The sequence below is a fragment of the Myotis nattereri genome (genome assembly GCF_964212035.1).
Source record: "Myotis nattereri genome assembly, chromosome: 9".
Taxonomy (NCBI): Eukaryota; Metazoa; Chordata; class Mammalia; order Chiroptera; family Vespertilionidae; genus Myotis; species Myotis nattereri.
In genome coordinates this window covers 39,581,373-39,608,883 of record NC_138084.1, presented here as the reverse complement: position 1 = coordinate 39,608,883, position 27,511 = coordinate 39,581,373, and the positions used below count along the sequence as shown (strand labels likewise).

At 48.4% G+C, this 27,511-nt stretch overlaps 1 protein-coding gene across 1 annotated transcript; it reads right to left on the bottom strand.

Moving 5' to 3' along the window:
* Positions 1–1,213: 1,213 nt before the first annotated feature.
* CAVIN3 (caveolae associated protein 3) lies at positions 1,214–3,302 on the bottom strand. The gene is made up of 2 exons (XM_081099914.1): positions 2,375–3,302; positions 1,214–1,826 (listed from the first exon to the last, which is right to left on the bottom strand). Exons 1-2 carry the CDS (start codon positions 2,756–2,758, stop codon positions 1,428–1,430), a joined length of 783 nt encoding a protein of 260 aa, XP_080956040.1. The 5' UTR covers positions 2,759–3,302; the 3' UTR covers positions 1,214–1,427.
* Between the last annotated feature and the right edge of the window lie 24,209 nt (positions 3,303–27,511).

The window sequence follows — 27,511 nt, the reverse complement described above, 5'->3', positions numbered from 1 at the left end:
TGTGCAGGTGGTGCTGGGAGCAAGGAAGAGAAGCCCCTGGCCCTGAAACAGGGGTAGCTTGCTGAGTTTTGCAGGACAGTAGAGAGGAGAGTTAGAATACATTGCTTAGTGCAATTTAGTAGAATTAAGGGAAGTAGCAAGAGGTAAGGCTACAAAAAGGTTATATGAAGATACTGAAGATAATGTTAAAGAACTTGGACTTTATTCTAAGGTGATGGGTAGCCATTGAAGGGTCTGAATCAGGAGGGTGATGGGATCAGATCGGTAGTTCACATAATGTGAATGTCAGGTGAAAGGGAAGGCCTGAGATGGGACAGTGGCCGTGCGTATTAAGAAAAGTGGACAGCCCGACCAGCGTGACTCAGTGGTTGAGTATCGACCTATGAACCAGGAGGTCATGGTTCGATACCTAGTCAGGGCATATGCACGGGTTGCAGGTTCGATCCCCAGTATGGGACGTGCAGGAGGCAGCCGATCAATGATTCTCTCTCATTATTGATGTTTCTATCTCTCTCTCTCCCTCTCCCTTCCTCTCTGAAAGCAATAAAGGTATATTTTTTTAAAAAAAGAAAAGTGGACAGATTACAGAGGTCAAAGCTATAGGATGACTGTTTCCATTGGTAGAGGAGTGTGAGAGGGACTTGTCAGAGGACTGCCAGATTTCCGCGTGGATGATGGCGCCATTCATTAGTAAAGAAAACACAAGAGGAGAGCAATTTTGAACAATAGATAGGAAATGTCCAATAAATCGCTGCAGAACTGAAATTGGGCTTACTTACTCAGAAGAAGATAGATTGAACACATTGAATTTGCAGTACTTTTCAGCTCAAGGCCGTGGTCCGGGAGGTATGTGGCTGGTAGAAGTGAATGTTAACTGAGGAGTACCCAGAATGAGAAGAGGGCTGAGAACAGAATCCTGGGAAACAACTCTTAGGAGGTGGTAGAGGAAGAAGAGTCTAAGAGGAAAACCACAAGTTGGCATGTACTGAGAACCTACAGCGAGGGACGTACAGGACGTGTCCCCATGAGGAAAGCACCTAGGGAGCCAGCGGCCAGCAGGATATTTGCATGTGCCCCTGGAGCGGAGCCTTGGATTCGGTGGAAACTAGAGAAATCATACAGCGATCTGAAACGGAAGCCACATTCCTGGTTCCCACGTTTGTCTTATTTCTTCCCCCCACCCCCGCCCACCCCTTCCCACGGAGTCTGGATTAGGTAGCATTGCTTTTATTGATGGTGAGTACAAGCAGGTGTAAGTGGCTGCTCCCAGGACCCAGGGTGCTGGGCGGAAGGATCCCGGGAGGGAGGACCCAAGCTGGGCTGTGGATGCAGGATCCGCTCCTTATTTGGGCGTGAATGCTGCCTTCCGAGAGGAAGATTTATTTTGGGACTAAGCATAGGCACAGGGGAGGCAGGCGCACCAGCCATCAGGCCGCACTCTCTATTTGGAGCACAGCCAGCTGGGCAGCCCCAGGTCTCCCGGGATCTTGCTCGGTGTCCTGAGGAGGTTCTGGCTCCAGCTTGGACTCCAGCGCAGGCAGGGCTTCTTCGGGTTGGCCATTAGCGTTCCCGCCAGGCCCGAGGCGGGGAGGCTTGACAGGCGTGGGCGCTGCAGGGCCTTTTCTGCCCGAAAGGGCCCTTCGCAGGCTCTGGACCTTCTCTAACCCCGTGCGCCGCAGCCGCCGCGCCCTGGACTCCACGGGTTCCTCATCCGAGCTCTCCACAACTTCAGCCTCCAGCTGCTCTGGGCCGGGCTCAGACTGCTCCGGCGGGCCTAAGGGCTCCGGCGCCTTCTGGAAGGCTCTGGCTGGGATTTCAGCCTCCTCCTGCAGGTGATGGACACAGCACTGACCCTGGCAGCCCCCTGCCCCGCCCCAGCCTGCACCTCACTCCTCAATTACAGCAAGGGGGCCCGCCCCACCCTCAGCCCCCGCTGCCCGAGTGGGAAAGAAAAGGCAGGCGTGGGAAAGCAGGGGGCGGGGCGAGCTGCAGAAGTTTGTTCAATAGGTGGGACCCGCTTAGGGGCGCGAGAGGAGGAGGGTGGCCGCAGGGGGAAGCACAGGAGGGGCGATGCGCTGTCGCGGGATGCACTTCCACCACCGTTATTTTCGATCAGGGATGGGGTGAGACCTGGAGCAAATTCCACGGACGTGTCCTGACTAGAGCTGGCCGGGTTTTGATTGGCCAGGCCGGTTCAGGCGTGGCGGAGGGGGGAGGGGCCGGGTGCGGGGAGCGGGTGCGGCTCTGGAAGTCTGTTCCCCCGGGCAGGGCCAGGAATGTGGGTGTGGTGGGCGGATGGGAGCGGGGAGCCCCGCGATGGTGGCCCGGAGGCGGGGAAAAGGCCCCGGACTGGGGGACCTCCGAGGTCACTGACCTTGAAGAGCAGGACGTGGAGCTTCCCGCGCGCCACCAGCAGCCCGTGGTTGGCCTCCAGCCGCTGCACCTGGGCGGCCCGGTGCACGGCGCGCTCCTGGGCGGCATCGGCGTGCGAGCCCACGCGCTCCGCCTTGGCCAGCAGCTGCGCCAGCTTGTTGCTGGTGGTGTCGTGGCTGCGGCTCAGCGCGCCCAAGCCGCTCTGGATGCGGCCCACCGAGCCGGCCAGGCCGCCCTGCCTCTGAGCCAGGCCCCCCTGCCGCTCCCGCAGCATCTCCAGCATGGTGGCCAGCTTCTCCAGCAGGGTCACCACGGTCACGGCGTGCACCGGGCCCTCCGCCGGCGCTCGGGGCGCCGACCCCGGGTCCAGCGCGCTCTCCCCCATGATCCCCGGCCTGCTCTCCCTGCGACCGCCGACTGAGCTCTGGGCTGGGGCCGCCTTTCCCCGGCTCCTCCCCAGCTCCAGCCGTGACTCAGGCAGGCGGAGTTGGCCTTCTCGGGCGGCAGGAGGGAGGGCGAGGGGCGGGATGTCGGCCGGCGGGCGGCGGGGTCCCCAGGAAGCGTTCCCCCTTCTGCTGCCCCGCCCCGGGAACCACAGGGAAGCAGGTTGGCCCAGTCTCAACCCCACATCATCCCGCAAACTCACTCTGAGTTTGACTTTTTCTCAGCCCCAATTCCCTGGTGTGCCTCTTTCGGGAACATACTCTCCACCAGAAAGGGCGAGCCATGGAAAATGTTGTCCGCTTCGGGTGGGCAGAGAAACTACAGTGTTTATGTTAGCGCAGCCCAGGGATAACCAGAGGGGCCTGCTCAGCAGCCTGCCTCCGGCCTCTTATGCCTCTGGGGGTCGTGTTTGCGCCCCCAGACTGGCAGCCTTGGGGAGGCTCTTGGGTGTTCCCAATGTTCCACTACGGACCTAAGCCTGTCTGGGCCCGAGGCCTCGCTTTGTGGCTGGACAGGCTGCGCAATGGGAACTGTGGGCGGGCGGGGCATTCTCTGGTATATTGCCAATAGTCCTCGCCAGGGTTTAGCTGCAGGGCCCATTTCCTGCTTCTCTAGCTCTTACTGTTGGGTAGCATTACCCCGTTTGCTTCTATTTCTCTCCCCTCCCTTTCGTTGGGCTTCCTGGGGAAAGCCCAGGGCGCCCAGCTGCTGCACCCCAAGCTGGGAGGGCAGTCAGGACGCCATTTCCTTTGAAATCCTGATGAGGATTAGAGTAAGTGCAGGTATCTTTGTTTTCGTGAAGGTAGGTTGTGGCTGCTGCCTCAAGTTGTTTTTTAACTTTTTCTGGAAATAGGTGAGAATATTTGCTGCAAGTGAAGGAGATTTGAAATCGCTGCTGTAAGGGGGAAGACAGTGAGCACAGATGCAGGCCATGAATTTGTAATGTTCAGTTTGAAAAATCCCATGCCTTGTCTTTAGCAATCCTTGGTAAACCAAAGGTAGGCTTAGAAATCCAAGCAATCTGCTGATACCAGTGATCTCTCTGCTCAGCCAATCTGTGAGGCCACTTGATACCAACCGTGAGAGAAACTGTGTCATTCAGGATGGTAAGTGAGTCTGGAAGGCCCCACGGTCTAACTTACACAGAAGTACGGCAGAGGATGGGCGACTATTGCCAGAAACCTGGTGATGTCCCATTGATGACCGACTTCTACAAATACAAGGTCATGGAGCCTGACCCCTCTGCTTAACACAAGAGAAATGGACTCCCTCGGGGGCCAGATGGGAATCACCATCTCTTCCAGTGGGACTATATCTGCCCAGAGACACCCATCAGGATGTGCCAGTTAAAATGCTTTCAAACTGAGGGAACAGACAACCCGATTAAAACAGTTCTTAGAAACAGGAAATCCAATCCAAAGATAATTGAAAAGACCATTGTAGGGTGATGACTGAATGTGGGTCAGTCACAGCTCCAAATCTGGTTCTTTACACTGTATCCCCTACAGGTGTCAGTTTATTCCCAGGCTGGGAGCAAGGTGACAGCAGCAGTTCCAAGCCTCATATCTCTGCACAAGATCAAGAAAAAAAGAAGAGACCTTCTTAAAATTTAAGACATTTATTTCTCAGAAGCCCCCCAGAATGTTTCCACTGGGTCACATGGACATTCCAGGAAAAAAAAAAATTGCTTGTCAAGGGTTCCTTTTATACACTGGTCCATCCCCTTTCCAGAACATAGCATACTATGAGGAAGGATTGACTTTATTTAAAAAAAAAAAAATCCAACTGGGCCAGCGTGGCTCAGTGGTTGAGCATCAACCTATGACCCAGGAGGTCACGGTTCTATTCCTGTTTCAAGCTAATCCCCAGTGGGGGGCATGCAGGAGGCAGCCAATCAATGATTCTCCCTCGTCATTGATGTTTCTATCTCTCTCTCCCTCTCCCTCTAAAATCAATATATATATAAAGTATTGATATATATATAAAATCCATTGCACCTTTCACAGGGCTGGACCTGCCTGCATATTATTATATATCTGTCTCTGTCTCTGCCTGGTTCAAGAACAGTTGGCTGCTCCCTTGACTTAAGTGAGAGGAGGAAAAGGAAAAGGGACAGATCAGGTTCCAGTGCCTTGGATGGTATCATAATGAACAAAGAGGCAGAGACACTACAGTTCTTTTTTTTTTTTAATATATTTTTATTGATTTCAGAGAGGAAAGGAGAAGGAGGGAGAGATAGATAGAAACATCAATAATGAGAGAAAATCATTGAACGGCTCCTGCACGCTCCACACTGGGGATCAAGTCCACTACCCGGGCATGTGTCCTGACCAGGAATCGAACTGTGACCTCTGGGTTCATAGGTCGACATTTAACCACTGAGCCACGCCAGCTGGGGGACACTGCCGTTCTTAACATCATTCCTGGGGGCAGGGCCAGGTGGGGTGGGGAAATGAGCATGTGCCTTCAGGGCTTTCCTGGGGTAACAGTACTTGACCCTGTGACAGGTAGTGAAACGTGTATTATATGCCATAGAAGCTCATGGGAGTGTTTGGGTTTTAGAGTCAGTGTATGCTCCCCCTTGGAGTTCTTATACACTCCATATCTTCGGTTATCCAAAAGGCCACATACTTTGAATGGATTTGGGGTGAGAAGGCTAAAAAGGGCTAATTCAAATGTAATCCTGATATTTGGGGGGCTAGCAATTGGAATCCATGCCAGCAAGCTAACCTATAATTAAGTCATTACCTCCTTCCCAGAAACTGGTCTTGCAGAATCTGTTACAGAGGCCATAAACCTGTGAACAGTGCACTGCCCAGAGGGAGGGTTGTTATGGCTGGCGCCAGGCCAGGCCATCAGATATGGCCTGGAGACCCCCAACACCTGAGGGCCTCTTGCAAAGCAAAGCCCGCAAAAAGGACCGGAAGCATAATTCATATTTGCGGGACAAAGACCACAGGGAGATATAAAATGAAGGCCCATGCATGTTTCAGTACTCTGATTTGGAAATTATTTCCCGGAGTCCGCCGGTGTAATTAAAACAGTATCTCTCCACTTCTTCAAAGCCTTGCTTGGTTTTTCTGGGATCCTCTGCAACAAGGGGAGCCTCCATGATTGGCCCTGGCCAAGTTACAGGCCAACAGTCTGGTCAACTCTACCCCTTGGGCCCTATAAATCAGAAAGAAAGATGAGATTTGAGGTCTCTGTCTCTCCCACCAAGACAGTTTGGGGAGAAGGGGTGAGACAGCAGATCCTAGAAGAAAAAATATAGCAAACATATTTAGGATGTTGGACTAAGGCAATGCTTCCAGCAACTGAGAAGTATACTGCTTTTAAGAGATAATTGCTGGCTTACTACCAGATACCAGTGGAAAAAGTCACCAGGGGTTCCTGGGTTGTTTTGTAAATTGGAACCGCTGGTCTCACATAGCAATACAGCCTAGCAGTCTTTGACTATTAAATGGGGAAAAAATTATGTGAGTTAATTGTACAAAAAACATCCCTTATCCTGAGCCTCACTTTCAGCTGCCAGACAAACGGGGGCATCCTCCAGGGACTTAACCTTTGAATCACAAGTAACAACGTGCAGCACAGAACTACCCCCCTTCTAACAGGGAATGAGCCACAGTGGACAGGCACTGCCTTCCACCCTTTGTCATCGACATCCTGCCTACGGAAAGGGTATGGCCATTCCACACAATGAGGGAGTTCTGTGCCACAGGCAATTAAAAGACCTACAAGTTTGGGGCAACTGCAAGTGAGGGGCAGAAAAGAAACAAGTTTACCAACTAAGTAACTCAATCAATATGCCATGGGTGAATGCTTTGGCCGAGGCACCCTGGGTGCGTCAGAGCACCATGCACCTGAGATGAGAAGAGGTTGGCAGGAACCCAGAACTTTGGAGTATCTGGTTGCTGATGGAGCCAACTGTCAGGATGTGAGAGCTGGGCTCCTCCTGAAAAAATGTCCTGGAACATTCCAAAGGCAAAAAGCCTAGAGAAGCAGTAACTGAATAGACTCTATTGAACCTCTTTCTCTAATCTCAGGAATTCAATGGGCCCTGATGCGGGGGAGGCCTCGCCTGACTTTGAGCTTGCATTCTTGGACAAATCACAGAGGAGCTACCATCAGAACCACTGCATCCTCTACCGAAAGCTAACTCAGCTACAGCCTCCAATCCAGGAACATGTTTTGCCACCCACAGAGTAAAGGGCAGGGCAGATCATGACGTGTGGCCTCTCAGAGGTAGTCCTCTAGACTGAGAGATAGAATGGAGCGTTGAAGATAGCCTTGACCAAGATGACTTAGAGGAAATTATATATAGCTAGGGCCTTGCAACCACTTTTATCATAGTTCAAACATCCCCCTGTGCATCTGGGGCTGGGCCCAGGGAAGGAGAAGTCATTGGGAGCCACCTACTACTGCCCCAACTGGGAAATAATATGACTTGTATGATTTAGCACTACATTATTGGATGGTGTTTAGTTATGAGATTTTTTCTAAATAACTATTATTTGTTTGGTGTCTAAAGAAGAGATATTAGCTATCCTATTTAACAAGGGAAGGGGGAGAAGTGAGCCTATCCTGGGCAAAGAATAGCATTAAGCTCTGCATCCCAGCCCACTGTAAGGCAATTGGCCTGGTTCAGTGATATCGCACAACACAAAGTACTATAGTGAATATTTCTTAATTCTGTTTGGATTCGGTGTGTTGTAGAAACAGAGGAGAAGGCTCTCAGAATCAGACCGGGTGTATAATAATTCACTCACTAAGCCAGCCAGGTCTGAAAGGCATTGAAAAGGGAAAAATTGTTTTAATAGGTCTGCCAGCTTACCCATTTAACTCAAGGGTAGGAACGATCCCTGAGACTGGTGGGATGTCCTTGACACTGGTGCCCCAGCTTTTTGGTATCAAAATTGCAGCCAGTTAAGTGTGATGGTATCACAGTGATCCACTGAGTCCCCTGGAGATATATACTATGCAAAATCCATCCACCACTGGCTATTCAACATGCCTATTTATGGCAGCTGCTGCTTAATCATGACTCCTCCTTACTGTGGGGAGTTGGCTGAAACTGAAAGCAGTTATCATGGGAGAGTCCTGCAGCTTAACCATGTGGTGCACAAATCTTGCAGGACTTGATGTCTGGGAGGGGGTACAGAAAGACACACACACAACCTGACCCCAACTGTCTCACGCGGTCCATCTCCCAGAAAGTCGCTTGCACTACCTAGTCCTTGCCAAAAGCTTGTGTTTGTCCAAGTCAGGGACTCCCCTCTCATCCTTTCAGTCAAGCCGGGACCATTAGAATGAGAGGGGCAAATAAATAGGAAAGATTTTAAGTGTCAAATAGTATGAGAAAGGGGGAAACAAAAGAGAGGGGAGGAAGTCAGTTAAGACTAGAGTTAAAATCTCAGAAAACAGATTGAGTTAAATATATACAAACTAAAAGAAAAATAAGCTGAAATTAAATTCCAATATGCCAGTTAGATAAGACATGGATGGTTGGGTTGAAGAAATAGAGCTGATCTTTATTTGTCTGTCCTCTACAACACATCTCATGTTGCCCAGGCTCTTAACCAGTATGTACACTGGTTATAGTTTCTTTATCAGATGAACGGATCCAAACCTTCAGAAGAGTTTGAACCCTTGGTGAATTAGCCTAGAATCGTACTAATATTTTCCACCAGACATGGCAGAATAAAAATTTCTCCAGGCCTCTGTTATCATGGATCCCACTCAGGCATCACTTTTTTGCAACGAATGGAAGCCCATTCAAGCTGGCTAGGCCTCACCCAGGATGAGAGAGTCTTCAGCACTCTGCACCAGGCAGCAAAGGCGGGGACAACATCCACATTCTCTCGAGGCTCTGTTGCTTCAAACCTACTTCCCAGAATCCATTTCTCTTCTAAACAAGGATCAGTTGGTTGCAAAGAACAGAAACTATCTCGGTTAACTTAAGTGAAGGTGGGTTTACTGTAAAACGATTGGCAGCCACCCCACCCCCAAAGCAGAGTGTTGAAACAATTTATTGAGTCTGAAGCCCTTCCTGAATTAACGAAAGGGAGGAGCCATTAAAGGATAATATAGCTTATTTATTATTTCAATAGCTTCCCAAGCAGAGCAGGAAAGAAACCAGACCTCTTTTCTGCACAATAATGGGACTCACTAACTCTGGGGAAAAGGCGAGAGGCCCTTCTAATTGAGGAAATATATCCTTTTTCAATATGAGTACTCTCTAAATATTAATGTCTGTTTTATGGGAGCAGTAGAAGAGCTAATATAACAATTGTATTAATCAATGAACTGCCATGATTTCCACTCACACATGTAGGAATATTGAAAAGGAAACCTAACCAGGAAGATCTGAATCCACAATTAGCTACAGACCCAGGCTTTTTGTCTTCATCCCCACTCCCACCCCAACTCCTATATACACAACTCTGCAAGACTTGGGTAACAATAGGCATCATTTTTAACTGCCTAGAGTCTTGGGGGCCCATCTCAAATTGGCACACTCTGATTTAGGACTTTGAAGTAAGAAAAGTGAAAAATCAGACAGAGGCTGAAAACCAGGACTACAGGCTTTATTAGAGGAGAAGGATCTGCCGGGCTGTCTCGCAAAGGGAGGACAGCAGCATGTGCAGGGATAGGCACGCCTTTTGAGGTGCAGAACGGGAAGGACTGGGGGCTTAGTGTACTCGGCGCACACTGATTGGTGGCTTACTGCATTGTCCATATAGGACAAGGGCTTAGGGTATTTGGCAGGTGTGGATTGGTGGTCCAATGTATAGTCCATATAAGGTACCTGGTTAGTCACTCAGGTATTTCTGGGCTGCAGGTTACGTCATACTCCGCCCACGAGTTGGGGGAAGGGAGGATCTATCAAAAAGAGTGGTAAATTTGGAGAGAGAGTCAAGAAGTGGGATCCCTTCCTGTGAAAGGAATGGAAGTTGGTGGGATTTTGAATTGAACAAATATTAAAAGGAGGGCCTATGGACAAGGAAAGGTTGTACATCTAAAACCCAGGGAGCTTGTGAAGGAGTTGATGTGCAGGTACCATCCCTTTGAGAAGTAAAGAGAAAGTCTAAATAGGGAGTGTTCTATCCTTCCCTCATTGACATTGAACTCCCCTTCTGAAATCTCCTCAACTCTCTGTGAAGAAACCTGTATATAAATACCAAGGCTATTGGTAATTTTGGAAAGACTAGAGGCAAAGAACTGTAAGAGGAAGAAAGATCTGCCCAACCATCCTCCTTTGATTTATTAGAGAGAGACAATGAGTGGGCTACAACATGGAGCTCCTGGTGGTGACAGGCCAAACTGAGAGCTGGGCGAAAACAGCAATGATGATAGGACAGCGCTGCAGAGATGACAAAGTTGAGGGGCAATAAGACTGAAGCTTGTGGGTATTCATGTAGATTAGATACTGTCCTCTGTAAGAGGAAGTGAGGGAGGCTGGGCATTCAGTGACCAGATACCATCTAGGTACAGTTAGTTCCAAACCACAGTTTCAAGTCGAAAGTTCTATACACTCCTACCGCCTACCCTCCTCACATACAGTCACACACATACACACAAACACACTCAGGACTCTGATACTTCCTTTTGCTGTTTTAATTCTTCTGCATGAATCTGGTGTCAAGCAATGCCTCTTCATTGATTTTCATTAAGAAAATTGAAAATTTCTTATTGCAAGAGGTAGGAACTCTGATGTTTTAGATGGTCAGTCATGGGAAATGTCATATCAATGTCACAGATTCTACCCCCATACCCCACCACCACCACACACACACACACACACACACACACACACACACACACTTACTCTCTTTCTTCCCTTCCTCTCCCGAATAATCAGAAAACACTTTTTCTTTCTCCAGTCCTGGTTTTACACATATTCCGACTCCTTGGCTTATATGTCAAATGAGCCTGTCATGAAAGTTCTTCTAAAAATTGCAGTGATCTCTCTTCAGCAAGTCCAGTGAGTGTAATTTTCTCATACACTTAGAATCAAGTGACCATCTCACAGAATCTAAGAACACCAACACCCAAAACGTCTGGGGAACTAGAACGAGGAGGTCAATGAGCCCGGCCTCTCCCTCTGATTCCCAAAGCCTCCTGATCTCTTAGCTCTACTACTCTCCATGGGCCAGCTCCATGCTGCCGCCCCCCAACCTGGCTCTCTGTCCCTACTTATCAGTAATACACATAGTGAAAAAATGTCCATCCCAATCCAGCTCAAGTGCCTACTGTCAAATGATTACACACTGTGTCTTGGCTGAATCTCATGAGAGAGAAAGAGAGTGAGCATCTGACTGATAGCCCTGGATCGGATCCAATAGACTGTTACCCAGAGGTGAGAGAATGAGATGAATGTGGTAACTGTGGTGAGTGTTACAGGATCTGTGGGCAAGGCAGGCAGAGGAGCTTGTCTAATAAAAGTGGCTAGTCTATTCATCCTTATTGGTGGTTGGAGTCCTCTGTTCCTTGCCCAAGTTCTGAATCTGTTGAGAAATAATGCAAAAGTTTGAGGCAAATGAGAGCTCAAAATAACAATACTACTAATAACGTTGATATGGGCAAATGTGGTTACATCATTCAATACTGAACCCCATGATCAGGGAGACTAACCCACCCACTCACTGACCATAAAAGAAAACCATAGCTCCCCTTCCCACCCACCCAAGTATCCAGGAAAGACCCCTTTAAATTTTACTTCATGGAGAAGGAGAACAGAATGTGTGTAACCTGGGAGAGTCTGGCTAAAGAGAAAGAATCAGAGAAGTAGTGTTGAGTATGCCAATTTATTCTTCCAAAATTTACCAGAGAAGTGACCCTTTTGCCCCAGAAGGGTCAAATCAAATATCAAATCTGAACTTGATCAAGTCTCCAGATCTAACTACCTACTCACCAGCAATATGTGAGACAATGAAACACCTTTATGATATCATAGGCATTTATGCATACTGTGAGCTATTCCAAATGACAAATGACTCAGGTTCCTCAATCAATAAATTGCAAGGAAAAAATTATAGAATGAATATATACAGAAAGTAACCTCAAAACTGATTTTTTTTTAAAAAAAACTAAAAGAAATTATGAGACCACCAGGGAAATTTGAGTGCTAATTGAATATCCTATCTAATAAAAGAGAAACATGGTAATTAGCCATACCTCCGCTACCCTTCCCATTGGCTAATCAGGGCGATATGCAAATTAACTGTCAGTCAAGATGGCGGCCGGCAGCCAGACAGCTTGAAGCGAACATGAGGCTTGCTTGCTCCAGTGATAAAGGAAGCCAATGTTCCCCGCCTGCCGCTGCCAGCCTCTGAGCTTGCAGTTTGAAACATTGTTACAAATATAGAAGCTAAACAAAACCCAGAAACCTGCTTTCAGCCAGCCGGGATCTCAGAGCTGGAGTTGAAACAGTGTTTTGATTATAGAACCCAAACAAACCAGATACCTGCTTTCAGCAGCCGAGGCCTCAGAGCTGGAGCCAAGCCTCAGAGCTAAAGCTGGCCCAGAATAAAAAAGAAAAAAAGGAGCGGTTGGGAGCTTCAGTCACCTGCCAGCCTGAAAACAGCCCTCAGCCCCTCACCCAGACTGTCCAGGCACCCCAGTGGGGACCCCCACCCTGAAGGGGGTGTGACCAGCTGCAAACAGCCATCATCCCCTCACCCAGGCTGGCCAGGCACCCAAGCGGGACCCCCACCCTGATCCAGGACACCCTTCAGGGCAAACCAGCCAGGCCCCACCCATGCACCAGGCCTCTATCCTATATAGTAAAAGGGTAATATTCCTCCCAGCACCAGGATCAGCATGACAGGGGGCAGCGCCCAAACCCCCTGATCGCCCTGCGGCTCTGTGTGTGACAGGGGGCGGGGCCACAACCTCCCTATCCGCCCTGCTCTGTTCGTGACAGGGGAAGGCGCCCCAACCCCCCCACCCACGGGCCCTGCTCTGTGTGTGACGGGGTAGAGCCATAACCTCCCCATCGGCCCTGCCCTGAGTGTGACAGTGGCGGCGCCACAACCCTCTGATCCGCCCTGCTCTGTGTGTGACACGGGGCGGTGCCCCAACTCCCCTATCGGCCCTACTCTGTGAGTGACAGAGGGGAGCTCCTCAACCCCCTGATTGGCCCTGCTCTGTGCGTGACAGGGGGGAGCTCCCCAACCCCCTGATGGGCCCTGCTCTGTGCGTGATAGGGGGTGGCGCCCCAACCCCCCAATCGGCCCTGCTCTGAGCCCGACCAGGGGCTGCACCTAGGGATTGGGCCTGCCCTCTGCCACCTGGGAGCAGGCCTAAGCCAGCAGGGCGTTATCTCCCGAGGGGTCCCAGACTGCGAGAGGGCACAGGCCGGGCTGAGGGACCCCCCCCCCCTCCCGAGTGCACAAATTTTTGTGCACCGGGCCTCTAGTTATATAATATTAAGAAATTAAGTTTTGACTGTCATGATGGTATTGTGGTTGTGTGTTTTTTAATTCTCACACAGTTTAAGGCACTGTGGTCAAAACCTGATAGAAATGGATAATAATATTCTTGGCTACTGATCTCAGTAAATAAACTGATAAAATCAAACACTGCTGGCACACAAAAGAAGTGAATTACAATTTTATGGGCTCCACACAGATGTTAACTCTGAAGTCTTTGCACCATATGTCTTTAGTTTTGTTAACCATACAATGGAGGTCATAATGCATCAATAAACAACTCATGTTACAAAAACTAGTCAAGTTTTTAGTGTCTTTATCTCTTAGAGAAATATACTGTATTATTTAGAAGTCAAATTATATCATGTTGAGGATTTACTTCAAAATAAGGTAGAATGAGGGTGGGAGGAGGTTGGTGCTAAAGGGAGGGTTAGAGAATACAGATAAATAAAATTGGCTTCCAGTTATTGTTAAGGTGAGTTATGAGTACATGAATCATTATGCCATTACATATACTATTCTCGCTTTTTTAAATTTATTGATTGATTTTAGAGAGAGAAGAAGGGAGAGAAAGAAAAAAACATTGATTTTTTTGTTCCACTTATTTATGTATACACTAGAGGCCCAGTGCACATGGGGTCCGGCTGACCCAGCCCCAATCGGGGTGGATTGGGTGGATTCGGGCCAGGCCTGTTGGGAGGAGGAGACAGCGAGAGGTTGGCTGGCAAGCCCACCCCTGACTGGTATGTGTGGGGGGTGCAGAACTGGCTGGGGAAAGGGGCCTGGGCCAGATCGGTGTGATGGGGGCTGATCGAGGGCGGGGCTGTCGGGGGGAGGGGCTGCAAGAGGTTGGCTGCCAGCCCCGCCCCCTATTGGGTACAGAGTTCCAGTTACTGACTTTTTATATATATAGACTGGTTGGTTCTTGTATGTGCCCTGACCAGGGATCAAACCCACAATCTTGGCATATCTGGATGACACTCTAACCAAATGAGAGACCTGGCCAGGGCATGCTATTCTCTCTTCTATGTAAGCACTCTAAAGCCCAAACCTCAAGCTATGAGCCCTGGCCTCACTAAAGCCTCTTCACATGTCAGTTGGGTCTCCAAGTTCTACTTCCTGTTTATTTCTTTTTTAAAACAGATTTTTTAAATTGATTTTTACAAAGAGAGGGAGGGAGAGGGAGAAAAGAAAAGCATCTATGTGAGACTGACACATTGGTCAGCTGCCTCCTGCACGCCCCCTACTGGGGATCGTGCAACCCAGGCATGTGCCCTGACTGGGAATCCAACTGGCAACCTTTTGGTGCACAGGACAATGCCCAACCGATTGAACTACACTGGCCAGGGCTTCCTGTTTATTTCTTAAGGCTCCTAGTCCATTTAATCAGATGTTAAAGTTCTGTGGACTCTCAATAAATACCCCCTTTCCTCTCCTGGATTTAAAAGCAGTTAAAAGATGGGAGTCAATATATATTTTTATTACTGAAAAAGTTAATATTGGAGAAGGTGGCATATATCATTGGACAAATGAACTTTCTAATAGCGAACCCCAGAAATAGAGAGAGGCTCACCCACCCCATCATGGGTCAGAATAGAAAACTGGGGTCTCCCCCACTGAGGTAAGTCCCTTTAAAACGCCCTCCAGAACACATACTTTGTGTCAACCTGACCCCCAAAGAGAGAAATTTGTCATTAGAACAAGTTATTGACTCCTTTTCTGGGGAGAGAGGCCAAGAGTGTCACTCTAGAGAAGCTTCCTCCGTGTGAAATAAGCCATTGGGAGTGAGGGAAAGCATTCTCTCCAATAGCAGCCAAGACAAATCATCCTAATCAACACTAGCACCCTTTCCCCCCTTTCTGCTGTGTCATGAGAAATGTGAAATGAGCAGTTCCTAGTGTCCAATTGAGTAGAGTCATTATTACAATCCTTTAGTACAAATGTCCCTGACTTGGATAATATAAGAATCTTGGTGTCAGAAGGCCAACATTTTGAGAATGATTATTAAAGTGCAATTATGAGCGATGACACATCCATCTTCCAGGCTGTATGAATGGTAGGTTATCCATCCTCCTAGCCACTCTGCCTGTTGGCTGTGTCCTGTGCAGAGCTTTCTGAAAATCAGGCTTGGGTCTGCTCACCCTCTGTCAAAGATCCTGGGTGGGATTTGAGGGAAGGTGGCATGAGCTCTCATTCATTTTAATGACTGCAGAATATTTCGTTAGAAGGAACACTTAGTCACATTTTATTTAGCCAACCCTCTACTCATGGTATTTTTGTTGTTACAAAAGAGCTGCAATGAATATCTCTAGGAAGGCCCCTCCTGTAGAGGAGCTTACAGTCCAGTGGAAGAGAGAGATGTTATGATGCAGAGGAGCAGTATGGGTGAAGGTTCCGGGTGGAGTGTGCATCACCAGCACAGCTCTTCGGGAACTTTCCAGCAGTCCTGTGTGCCTGATCCTTAGCATGGAGTAGGGAAAGGCTGAGGGTGGCAGGAACTGAACAGCCAAGGACTTTGCGTGCCACTGTGAAGTGCTTGGACTTTATTTTATCTTATACACAGTAGAGGAGCATTGGAGGATGGTAAGGAAGGATTTTCTATACGCTCGCGCTGGTGGCAGCGTGGAAAATGGTCTGGAGAGGGACAAGGCCTAAGATAGGAAACCAGGTCGGGGACAGAACTAGCTGTGTGACCTTCGGCAAGCCACACAGCCAATGGCTTCCTCATCTGAAAATGAGGGTAAAAGCTCCTACTTAATAGAGTGCTGTTATGATTAGTGAGATAAAGTATCACAACTGTTGAAGGCTTAGTAAATGTTAACATTTATATTTTCTAAATTCTTCATTCTTCCTTACCTTTCACATCTACTTTGGCAAAACGTCCTATTTATCCTCTCTCCTAAATACCCCTCCAATCTCTTTTCTCTTTCCTGGCTCCCTTTTTCTCTTAACACTCATAAATTCTAACGTGGTTGCCTACCTGGGTTCCTGCATGCAGTTTGTTCCTCCTCTAATTCACCCCACACCTTGGCTACCAGAGTAATTAATCAGTAACCTGAATATTTCATCTGCCATCTTGAAAACCCTCCTTATTCTTCATCCGTTAAAGGACCATGACCAGATCCCTAAATATGGGCTATAAGGTTCTTAATGATCTTTCCCCATACATATCTGTCAATCCTACTCCCCACCATCCTCCCAGCCCACCCCCACCACATTTCCTATGCCCTAGACATTCTGGACTGCACAAAGATCCCTCAACACCTCTACTTACACTTCTGCTTCCACTCCAGACACCTTTTCTCATTTGTGGGGTCCCTGTTCATACTTTGAGAACCTACATCAATGTCACCTCTCTCTTCTCTCATGTTCACCACCTCCCCAAACTCTATAGTCATTCCTTTCCTGGACTCCCAGGGCATATATGCATCCTGTGTTACAGTCTTCATCACATTTATTGTAATCATTAGGTTTATAATAAAGTTTCACCCCCAAGACTATGGACTCTCAACAACAGTGACCTTATTCAATCACCCTGTGTCCTCCGTGCCTCACACAAATTCTAACAGGTGTTGGGTGTACATTTGCTGAACAGATGAATGTATGAATGAATCAAACATAAAAAGTCACACTGCGTTTAGAACTTGTTGGTCTGTCGATAACAGGACTCAGCCTCTAGGTGGCCTGTGGTTAGGAAACCAGCTTTGGCCATCATGGCCTCATTCCTCCCTGTCACCGGGGAGTCTGGTCAAGGAAGCAACTAATTTCCTCTCTCTCCCAGGGGTCACCTGCTCGCACCTGGACCCCACCTTGGGAACCAAGCCAGCAGCCCCTTCCTCGTGTGAAGCTGCAGTGCCATCTACTGGTGACTAGAAAACCTGCAGGTCAGGCTGGAAGGAAGGGAAAGGAGGCATCCAAGGTTCACTATGGTTTAATCTGGTCCTGGAATCTCAGCTATTGGACCCCATACTGGTCATTTTGCCTTCTATGTGAACTCAGAGCCGATGGAGGGAGCCCCTTTTTTGTATTTCCTGTTTACCAAAGACAATCATGTCTCAGTGGTCAGAGCCCTTTCTTCAAAGCTCTCAAAGCCAGGACTCCACCCTCAGTCCCCTCAGAAATCCGCCTTCAGTTTTGCTGACCAGCCCCTTGGTTAGTGGAGCCCCTGACGAGGCCCCTCGGTGTGATATCAGGGCATTTCCTCAGGTCCTCAAAGACCAAACCATCTGTGTAGGCCCCTCACTGACAAGAGTCCACCCTCAGCACTACCAGTGACTAGGGACTTCCCATGGATCCCTCAGCTGTCAGAACTCTTCCCTCCATTCCCTTAGCAGCCAGGGACCCCCCTCGCCCCCCCCCCCCCCCGCCTCAGCCTCTCAGTGATCCAGGGACCCCCACTCAGATTTCTTTAGTTCTCACTCAGGTCTCAGCGACAAGACCCCTCCCTCAGACCTTTCCTCAGGGGTGGATTCCTTAATAGGCTGACAAGAAATGTATGGCATTACTAAAGCAGAAACACCAAAACAAAACTGGAATAAAAGGGTGTGTGTGTGTTTTTTTTAAAGAATTCCGTATTTGCAGCAAAGCATCCATGTAACCATCATGGGATAAACCTGAACTAGATTGACCTTCTTGCACATATTTTATGGTTTAACTGTTTTTACTTTGAATGACATATGGAGACCAAACATAATCTTCAACATGTTTGGGCTTTTCCCGTCTTGATCCAGCCCCATTCCCTCAGGAACCTGGTGCCATCACTCAGAGCTCCGAGACCAAAGGCCCTAATTAAGGCCTAGTGAGCATAACAAGAGCTCGGCGGGTCCCTTCAGATCACAGGCCTACCCTCTGCTTCCTCCTGGTCCCCAGAGAAGCTGCCAAAGCCTCTTGCCCCCGGGATGTCTGATTCCTGCTTTGTCCCTGGGCCCCTTGTCCAGACAGGGGCCACAGCTGTGCCCGGGTCTCAGGAGGAGGTAGGGGCCTGCTGGGCTAATTGGTGCAATTCCAGGGATTGACCCCCAAAAGGCCAGTTTGGCCCACATGTATTAGGAGTGATTAGCAATAACCTCTTTGAAATGTTGCTGCCACACACACATAAACAAACCAACTTCCACTTTTACCCCAAATCCTCTGGGAACAGTACAGGGTCCAAAGTAAATATGACTATGGGGGACAGTGATGGGTCACATATAGGAAATTGTGACTCACCATCCCCACTTGCATTCCCAACCCTCCCAGAGCCATTTGTTGCTTCTATTTTGGCCCACGCTGGGCTGTCCATGGGGTCCACTTAAGCACTAACCACTGCTCTTGGTCACCAACTTCCCCAAGGCCTGTTTTTCCCTTTCACAAACAGAACCTTTAACATTAAGGCTTCCCTTCAGAGAAACAAAGCTTTGCCCTGCTTATCAAAATCATAATGGCTCTGTCATTCAGTCACTCATTCATTCATTCATTCATTCTTGTCACATATCTTTATTGGGCTCTACTATGTATTGCGCTGTTTGCTAGATGTTGGGAATACAGCAGTGAGTAAAATAGTTGGCATCCCTGTCCTTGCAGAATTTACCCCCAAATGGGATACATAGATGTCGGACAAACTACATGGTTACTTATTTAATAAAAAGTGTGATAAGCAAGCCAGTGTGGGCTCAGTAGTTGAGCCAGAAGGTCATGCTTCGATTCCCAGTCAGGGCACATGCCCGGGTTGTGGGCTTGATCCCCAGTGTGCGGGGTGGGAGTGCATGGGGAAGACAGCTAATTGATGATTCTCTCTCATCATTGATGTTTCTATCTCTCTCTTCCTCTCCGTTCCTCTCTGAAATCAATTTTTTAAAAAAAAATTTAAGTGTGATACATGCTTCTAAGGAGATGGGCCTTCCAGGTACCTAGGCTTGAGCTACTTGCTTAAATGATTATAAAAGAGGTGGAATCTAAATTTAGGTGAAAAATCAGAATATCTGCCAGGGGAAGGAGACGGTTGGAGAAATCTCGTCTTCTAAATAGTTCTTGAGCATACATATCTCAAAAGCTCCTGATGGCTAGAAAAGACAAAATGTGGGTAAAGAGCCCAGGAAACAAGGCCAGGATACCAGGGCTGGGATCCTAGACTAGTGCAAACAGCCAAACTGGAAAAGACTCTCAGAAAGGAAACTAAGTTTAGAAAACGTAGCAACAGAGGGCACCAGACAGCAGGAAGGCGAGATTTCTTAGAATCAGAGCAAGAGACATACGGGTGTGAAGGGTCCACTGACTCATTCGTTCAATCACTACCCATTGATCAAGTCCCAGCACCGCGCTGGGCACTAGATACACAGCAACTAAACTAAAAAGTTTAACTGTGGAAATAGACATGGGACAAAACATAATTGCTATCACAAAGACAATAAAATTGCACGCATGAGGCTTAGTGATAACCACCACTCAGGCTGTCCCTGTAATAATGTCGCCCTCACTGATTTGGGAGAGGAAGGTTGGTGTCACAGCCAGCCCTCAGGCATGGCTTCCCCACAGCCTGTGCTACGTGTGCAGCGGCCGGGAGTGGGCAGATGGCTAACACACCAACCGTCAGCCAATTTCAAACCAACCTATCGCATTGAGATGTAATAGTTATTTTTACCATTGGCTTTCATTTCCTGCAAAAATCTTCCCGGGTTTGGATAAAATTGGATTTAACCTTTGAGAGTGTGTATCAATACGGATGTCATCCATCACATGTGGTGGGTGGAGGGAAAATTGAGAATGGCTGCTGCTCGCAGCTGAAGATGAGTCACACTCCTTAGACCAGAAAGAGAGCTGAGTGGGAGGGAGCTGCAAATACGAATCTGGTTTGTGTTGCCTGGAGGCCACCATGATGTCAGAAGACCTCTCCAATGTGGAAGAAATCCCCAGCCCAGTTGACCCGAACGCCTCATGTCAGGGCAATCTCCTTATTGTGGGGTCTACACACTGTGCTAGGAAATTTGTTGCTGAACTCTTTGTATTTTCTATTCCTCTCTATTCTTCAGAAAACTGTTCAGAAATGCCAGATATATATATACGCTTCCTCCAATGAATATGTATTGCTTGCTTGATTTTTAAAAATATATTAAATCATATGAAGAAAAGACTCTTGGTCCAGCCAGCATGGCTTAGTGGTTGAACATCAATCTGTGAACCAAGAGGTCATGGTTCAATTCCCTGTCAGGGCACATGACCGGGTTGCAGGCTCCATCTCCAGTGTGGGGCATGCAGGAGACAGCTGATCGATGATTCTCTCTCATCATGGATGTTTCTATCTCTCTCTCCCTCTCCCTCCCTCAGGCAGGGCTTCCCTGACTCTTTTGGCCACCATGCCCTCTCCTTCCAGGCGTTATCTTTAATTATTAAGATTAAGTACTATGCCATGGCTTTTCTCTTTGGGAAGCTGTCTGATCAGATACTCTGCCTGTTTATTCACTGGGGCCTCAGTGAGTTCTTCTAAAATCAATTTATGGAAGTTCTTGCTATAGCTGCCTGCGTATTTCCTAGTTTGTGAGCCTTTTTTATGAGTTTCCTTTCATTTTTTTAACCTACCAAAGTATAAAATACTTCTGCAGTTAAGTCAGTTAACCTTTCCCTTTGTGACTGCTTTTATTGCTTCTAAGATGGAAAATGTCGTCCCTCCAGAGACTGATAGTTTTGTGTTTCTAAGGCTTTTAAGCTCTTTAGTCCATCTGGAAAGTTCCTAGTACACAATGTGAGGAAAACATCTAGAGGTTTTTTTTTTCTTTGATACTAAACAATTTTCCCAGACTACATAGAGAATAAATCTCTTCATTTACCAATAATTTCTTATTCCACCTTTATGATATATTAAGTTCATGTCCATCAGGGCCACCGTTTCCCAGGCAACTTATTTGGTTCCAGGCAACGATTATTTTGCCACTTGACTGCACATTCTTTGTTACTCTATTAACTACACTTGAAATTATTTAAGGAAAGAAATGACATATTATCCTCCCAATTATTCATTCAACAGATATTTGTTAAATGTTGACTATGGGCCAGACACTTGCTGGGAGCTGGAAATAGAGTGGAGAGTCAGACAGGCACAGTGTCTGCCATTCCTGTACTCGTAATCGAAGAAGCAATGACGATAAAGTGCAGCAAGTGCTTAGCAGCTACCTGTGCATCTTCGAGGTGATGGAGGGAAGGCTTAGAGAAGGCCCCCGAGGCTTTCTCCTGGCACCTGATGTGTGACTGGGCACGGCTGCAAAGAGGACAAAGTTGGGTATGATGGGACCTGGGCCAGGCAGCTCCTACTAGAACCTCAATTCCAGCTCATGGAGGAAAAGGAGATAAAGACGAGGAAACTGATGACTCTAGCTGGCTGTCCTGAGCAGGAAAGGGGAGCTCCTGCTCCTTGCCAGGTGTCATGGCAACACTCCCGTATGATTCTCACTTCATTCTCAGAATCTTCCCTGAGGTGGCGTCATGTACCCCACTCACAGATGAAGAGACTGAGGCTTGAAGTGTTTACTTTACCTACTTCCTGGGGGCCCAGATCACAACATGATCGCGACGAAGGGAGGCCCTGAAGCCCAGGCATATCCATCTCGCTCTGGTCTCTTCTCCCTTGAGGGGAGTTTGCCATCTTGGACCTGCGTGCTTCCTGGTCTCCTGTTGTGCGATCCTAGACCTGAGTCTTCCTAAGACTACGCTGACTCACCAGCGTCCTTGGACTGACAGAGGCCTGGGTCAGACCTCAGAATCCCTGGGCCCAAACACAATATCATCAAGTCCTCATTTTTCCACCCAGACACCCAATAGCTCCATGAGCTCATCAGTAGTCATGAGGACCTGCTAGTGGTTGCAGATGTTTGCACTGACGCTCAGTACAATGCCCACAAATGCAGGGTCATGGCCTCACTGGGTATCCTGTGGGACTTCTTGCCCAAAAGCTTCCCATTCCCACTATTCTGTTCCACGCAGGCCGGGCCAAGGCCTGCCCATATAGATACCATCTTTCCTTCCTCTGTCCCTTCTGCTCCAGCTGCTCACGCAGTTGCGTCCCACCCTTCTCTCTACCCGCTGCTGCACCACCTTAAATAAGGCGACTATGCTTTATACCAGCGCCACTCAAGGTGTGGCCTATGGACCAGTGTCAGCCACAAATCATTAGTGACTGGTCCACGATGAAATAAGTTCAGAAATGAAGAGTAAGTGCTTAGAAATTTTTATAGCAATTTGACAGAATATTTATACACCATTTGAATCTACTACTAAAAAGTGCACTAAGTACAATGTGGTATCCTGAATTGGATCCCGAAACAGCAAAAGAACATTAGCAGGAAAACTGCTGAAATCAGAGAGAGTCCATTGTTTAGTTAACAGCATTGAACCAATGTCAACTTGTCCATGTGGGCAAATGCACCTCAGGTATCTAGGATGTTAATATTGGGGAAACTGGGTGAAAGCTATACAGCAGCTCTCTCTTTTTGCAACTGCTCTGTAAATCTAACACCACTCCAAAATAAAACATCTATTTTTAAAATATAGGCTTCTATTTTGTACATCTCTTTTCAATTCCATTTTTTATAGCAATGCAATTGTATTTTATAAAAGTGTCCGTGTGCAATGGGTCCAGAGTGGAAATTTAAGACACAAAACTGGTCTCTCACCACAGACGGTTGGAGAAGGGCTGCTCCACAACACTCATCACCACAATATTACAGATGCTAATCATGAATACCTGTTGATGGTGGCCAAGCTCACATGTACAAGTTTTGGGACAAGTTACTGCATACACATGGACAGGGTCTCAGCCCAGGGCCCTGACATCGCTCAAATCCAAGCACAATCCAGGGCTTGGTCATGTGCCCAATGCTGTCACAGCCCAGCTGTCACAACCCCGATATTTTCACAGCTCAGGGCCAACCATGGGCTGTGACAGGACCCTGGAAGGGATGTGCTAGTATATAAAGACTGGCAGGACAGGCCTTGTGTTGTTCTGTACATGCAGGGTGACAGGGTCCTGGGATGTGCCTTTATCAAGGGGATGACAGAGCCCTGCTCTGTGACTCCATCTGGGGTATGACAAGGCCCTAGAAGGTGACCTGGTTCTGGAATGTGACCAAGCTCTGGGATGTGCGGTATCAAGTTCTGAGCTGTGACAAGTTCTGACAAGGGACAGCCTCCAGTTTTGTCTGGGTGTCACAGGGCACGAAATGTTCTGGGAAACAAGAGTTCTAATGTTCGAGGCAGACCATGTTTGTCTTAGATCTGTGGACAGGGAACGCTGAGCCAGCACAGAGGGGAAAGTGCATCGGGGTGTGTTAGGCAACATTTGGAGTAGAGTTTGTTCTGAGTTCACAGCTATTGATCAAGCCTGTCCTGGCTCCTAGGGTTGGAGCAGACCCAGGACTCCTGACCCACAGCACCAAGTTCTCTGCTTCCAGGGGATCCACCTTGCGTCACCCCAGGGAGTCTAGTCAGAGTCCACCTGACACCCCACCTTCCCACCCTGCGGCTCCCACGGCTGGCGGAGGCTGCACCTGAACCTGTCTCTGCTGAGCTTCTACCCCCAAGGACTGCCTGCCAGCAGCCCATCCCTGATTCCAGGCTGTGTGTGCAGCCACAGTGCCATCTGCTGGCTCTGGTGAGCTATGACAGACTGGGGCACTGGGAAGCCTTCCCAGCCTACCTCAGCTCAGGATTAATACAGTGGCATTGATCAGGGACCCTCACTCAGACTTCAGTGATCCGAGGCCCCTGCTCCCATCCTTCAGCGACCATGACCCCAAGGTCAGGTTCCTCAGGGATCAGGCCCACCACCCCGTGACCAGGGCCTCTCACTCAGGCTCCTCAGTGTCCAGGGACCCTAGGTCATGCCCCCAGTGACCAGGCTTCTTTCTTAGGCCCCAGAATGGCCAGAAACCTTCATTTGAGCTTCAGTGACCAGAACCGCTCACTCAAGCCCTGCAGTAACGAGGGCCTGTCATTCAGTCTCACTCAGACCACTCAGTGACCAGAACCTACAGCTGGACTCCCAGAGACCAGAGTCCCTCGATCAGCCCCCAGTGACCAGGGCCCCTCAGTGAACTGGACCCCCCTCATCCAGGACCCTCTGCACTCAGTCACTAGTGCCCAGTGGACATATGGAGTGGGATTATGAGGGACTCTTGGCTCCCCACGAACCAGGCAGGTCCCATCTGGTTCCCCATCTATCTCTCCACTCCCTCTAGTCTCCAGAGAGGCTAAGACATCAAGGCTTTCCATCTTGTTCTGTCTCTGCTCCTGGGTTCCTGCTTCAGATGTGGCCACACACTTATGAGGAGTGTGTGCTCTGCTGGGACTGCTAACCCTTTCCCAGAAACTCAGGCCTGAGAAGGTCAGATTCCATCGCAGGACAGCCCACCTGCCACTACCTGGAGCTCATGTCTGCTGGCCCCCCAATACCAGTCACACACGTCGGTATCATCTCACCCCCTCTTCCCCACAGACAAGTCCTCCGTCACAGCAAAGTCCCGTCGCACAGAGGCCGATGCTGCTCAGACCCAGCCTCTCACCTGGCCTGACCCCCACCCAGGCCCTAGTGCTGACTCTCCTGCCTGTCCTCCAGACTCAGCACAATGCAGGCCCTTCCCTCCTCAGGCCTCATCCCGCTCAAGGTCACCTACGTATTCATACACACACTAAATGAGCTTCTACATGAAATCCGTGAATGGGGGTTTGGGGACACACAGGGGACAGCAGCACAGAAGAGGCATTTGGGCTGAAATTTGAAGAATGAGTAGAGTTTGCCAGAAGATCAAAGGAGAAGAAATCATTTGAAGATGGAACCACACCCATGTACAGAAGCACAGAGAGCTGGGGTGTTCAGAGACCCCACAACCATGTGGCTGAGCACAGAGAAAAGTGGCCCCGGGGGTAGAGGGGAAAGAAAAGAGACTCAGACAGAAAAGGGGGGGCAAGGGGAAAGTGGGGACACCAGTGAGGATCACTGGAAGCAATCTGAGCGAGAGGTGACAGGGGCTTCGGCTGTCAGTTGCTGCCGAGGGGTTAGCAGCAGCAGGCGTTAGGGTAGGGTTGCGAGGGGTGGGGATAGACATGACTTGGTGAGGAATAAAATTTAGGGATAAAGAGAGGTGAAATGGCAACCGTGACTCCCGAGTTTCTGGTACAAAGAATTATGTAGATTGAGGCACCTAATCCCCAGCTAGGAAGACCGGAGCCGTGCCAAGTTCAGGAAGGAAGATCAAAAGTTCCATTGTGGACACAGTTAAGTGAGAGATGTCTGAGCTCAGAGGCAGAACTGGAGATATAAATAAACCTGGAACTCATCAATGTGTAAAAAGTATGGGAAGCTGCGGGTGTGGCTGAGGTCACCTGGCCCTCAGTGGATGGGAGGATTCCTGGTTCTGGGTCAAGTTTACCAAGAAAAAGATCCCATTAATAGGCAGCAGATCTTCATCACTTTGTGGACAACTAGATTCCCTTTATCTTATTTTTAAAAACCATTTTTCTTAATTTATTGAGCAAGAGAGAGAAACACCAATTTGTTGTTCCACTTATTTACGCTTTCATTGGTTGATTCTTGTATGTGCCCTGACTGGAGATTGAATCTAAAACTTAGGCATAGCAGGATAATGTTCCAACCAACTGAGCTACCTACCTGGCCAGGGCCCACGTATTTATTTATTCTATTAATTTTTTAAATATATCTTTATTGATTTCAGAGAGGAAGGGAGAGGGAGAGAGGGATAGAAACATCAATGATGAGAGAGAATCATTAATCGGCTGCCTCTTGCCCACTCCTTACTGGGGATTGATCCCGCAACCCAGGCATATGCCCTTGACTGGAATCAAACCCGGGACCCTTCAGTCTACAGACTGATGCTCTATCCATAGAGCCAAACCAGCTAGGGTGAGAGGGAATCATTGATCATCTGCCTCCTGCATGCCCCACACTGGAGATCAAGCCAGCAACCCAGGCATTTGCCTTGACAGGGAACTGAACCATGACCTCCTAGTTCATAGGTCAGAGCTCAACCACTGAGCAACACAGGCTGGGCCCAAGTATTTATTTATATATGAAAAGAAGATCTCTGGAAAGATACCAAAGAAACAGGTAATGTTTGCCTCTGGGAAGGGGAACTTAGTGGGAGTGGGGGTGGAGGGAATAAAGCTGGAAAAGAAATGTTGTTGTTAATCCTCACCCAAGGATAGTTTTCCATTGATTTTTTAGAGAGAGTAGACGAGAAGGGGAGAGACGGAGAGAGAAAGAAACATCGATGTGAGAGAGACACATCGACTGGTTGACTTCCACACGTGCCAGCAGCCAGGACCAGGGATTGAGCCTGCAACCAAGGTACATGCCCTTGACTGGAATCGAACCCAGGACCCTTCAGTTCAGGGGTTGGCGCTGAATCCACTGAGATTTTTTTTTTCATTCTATATATCATTTTGTACCTTTTGAGCCATGTAAATATGTTACCTTTTTTAAAAAATTATTTTAGTTATAAAAGAATATAAATTGTAGTAAATGAATACGCTCTTTGAGAGGCACAGTGTCTGAAATCTGTTTCCAAACTTGCTTGGAGCATGCTGCCCTCTGCTTGGTGTATCCAAGTCCTACAGGGCCCGGTTCAGGCACTGCTCTCCCCAGAAGCCTTTCTTGATCACCTCAGCCTGGAGTGACCTGAACACAGTGACCTTTCTCTACAATCTGGGTCAGGTTAAAGGAACACCAATGTGAAAATTAGAAAGCTGGAGTTCTTATCTAGCACTTAAGTCATTCAAAATTTCAGCACATTCTCTGAGCTTCTGCAGGTCAGACACTGTGTAGATAGGAAAATGCAGAGATGAAACATTAAGATCAGTTTAATTACACCTGGCACTAAAGAATCACACATTGTGAATTACAGTGCTCTCCAAGATCCCTCTTCTCCTATCTTGGCCCACAGCTAAACTAGATTTTCCAGGCATCCTTGCCCCACTTCCTGCCAAGGGAATCTGGGCAGACACGATGGACGCCAGTCTCAGGCCTGGTGCATAAAAATTGCTTCTAAGCCTGGCTTTCTACATAATTCTCTCTCTCTCTCTCTCTCTCTCTCTCTCTCTCTCTCTCTCTCTCTCTCCCCCCTCCACCTTCCTTCCCACTCACCCCCCACCCCCCCCCGACCGACGCCCCCATCTGAATTTCAACATCCAGGGCAACTTCAGGAGTCATGAGTTGACTGTGTGATACTATGATAAAACCTCTGACCTCTATCTCCCCGGGTCCCACTCACGTCTCTCTC

What these genes read in the sequence shown, in the direction of transcription:
- CAVIN3 (XM_081099914.1), bottom strand. Translation starts at nt 2,758, where the DNA reads ATGGGGGAGAGCGCGCTGGACCCGGGGTCGGCGCCCCGAGCGCCGGCG. An exon ending in TCCACGTCCTGCTCTTCAAG is followed by an intron (nt 1,827 to 2,374) that starts GTCAGTGACCTC and finishes CATCACCTGCAG; the next exon opens with GAGGAGGCTGAAATCCCAGC.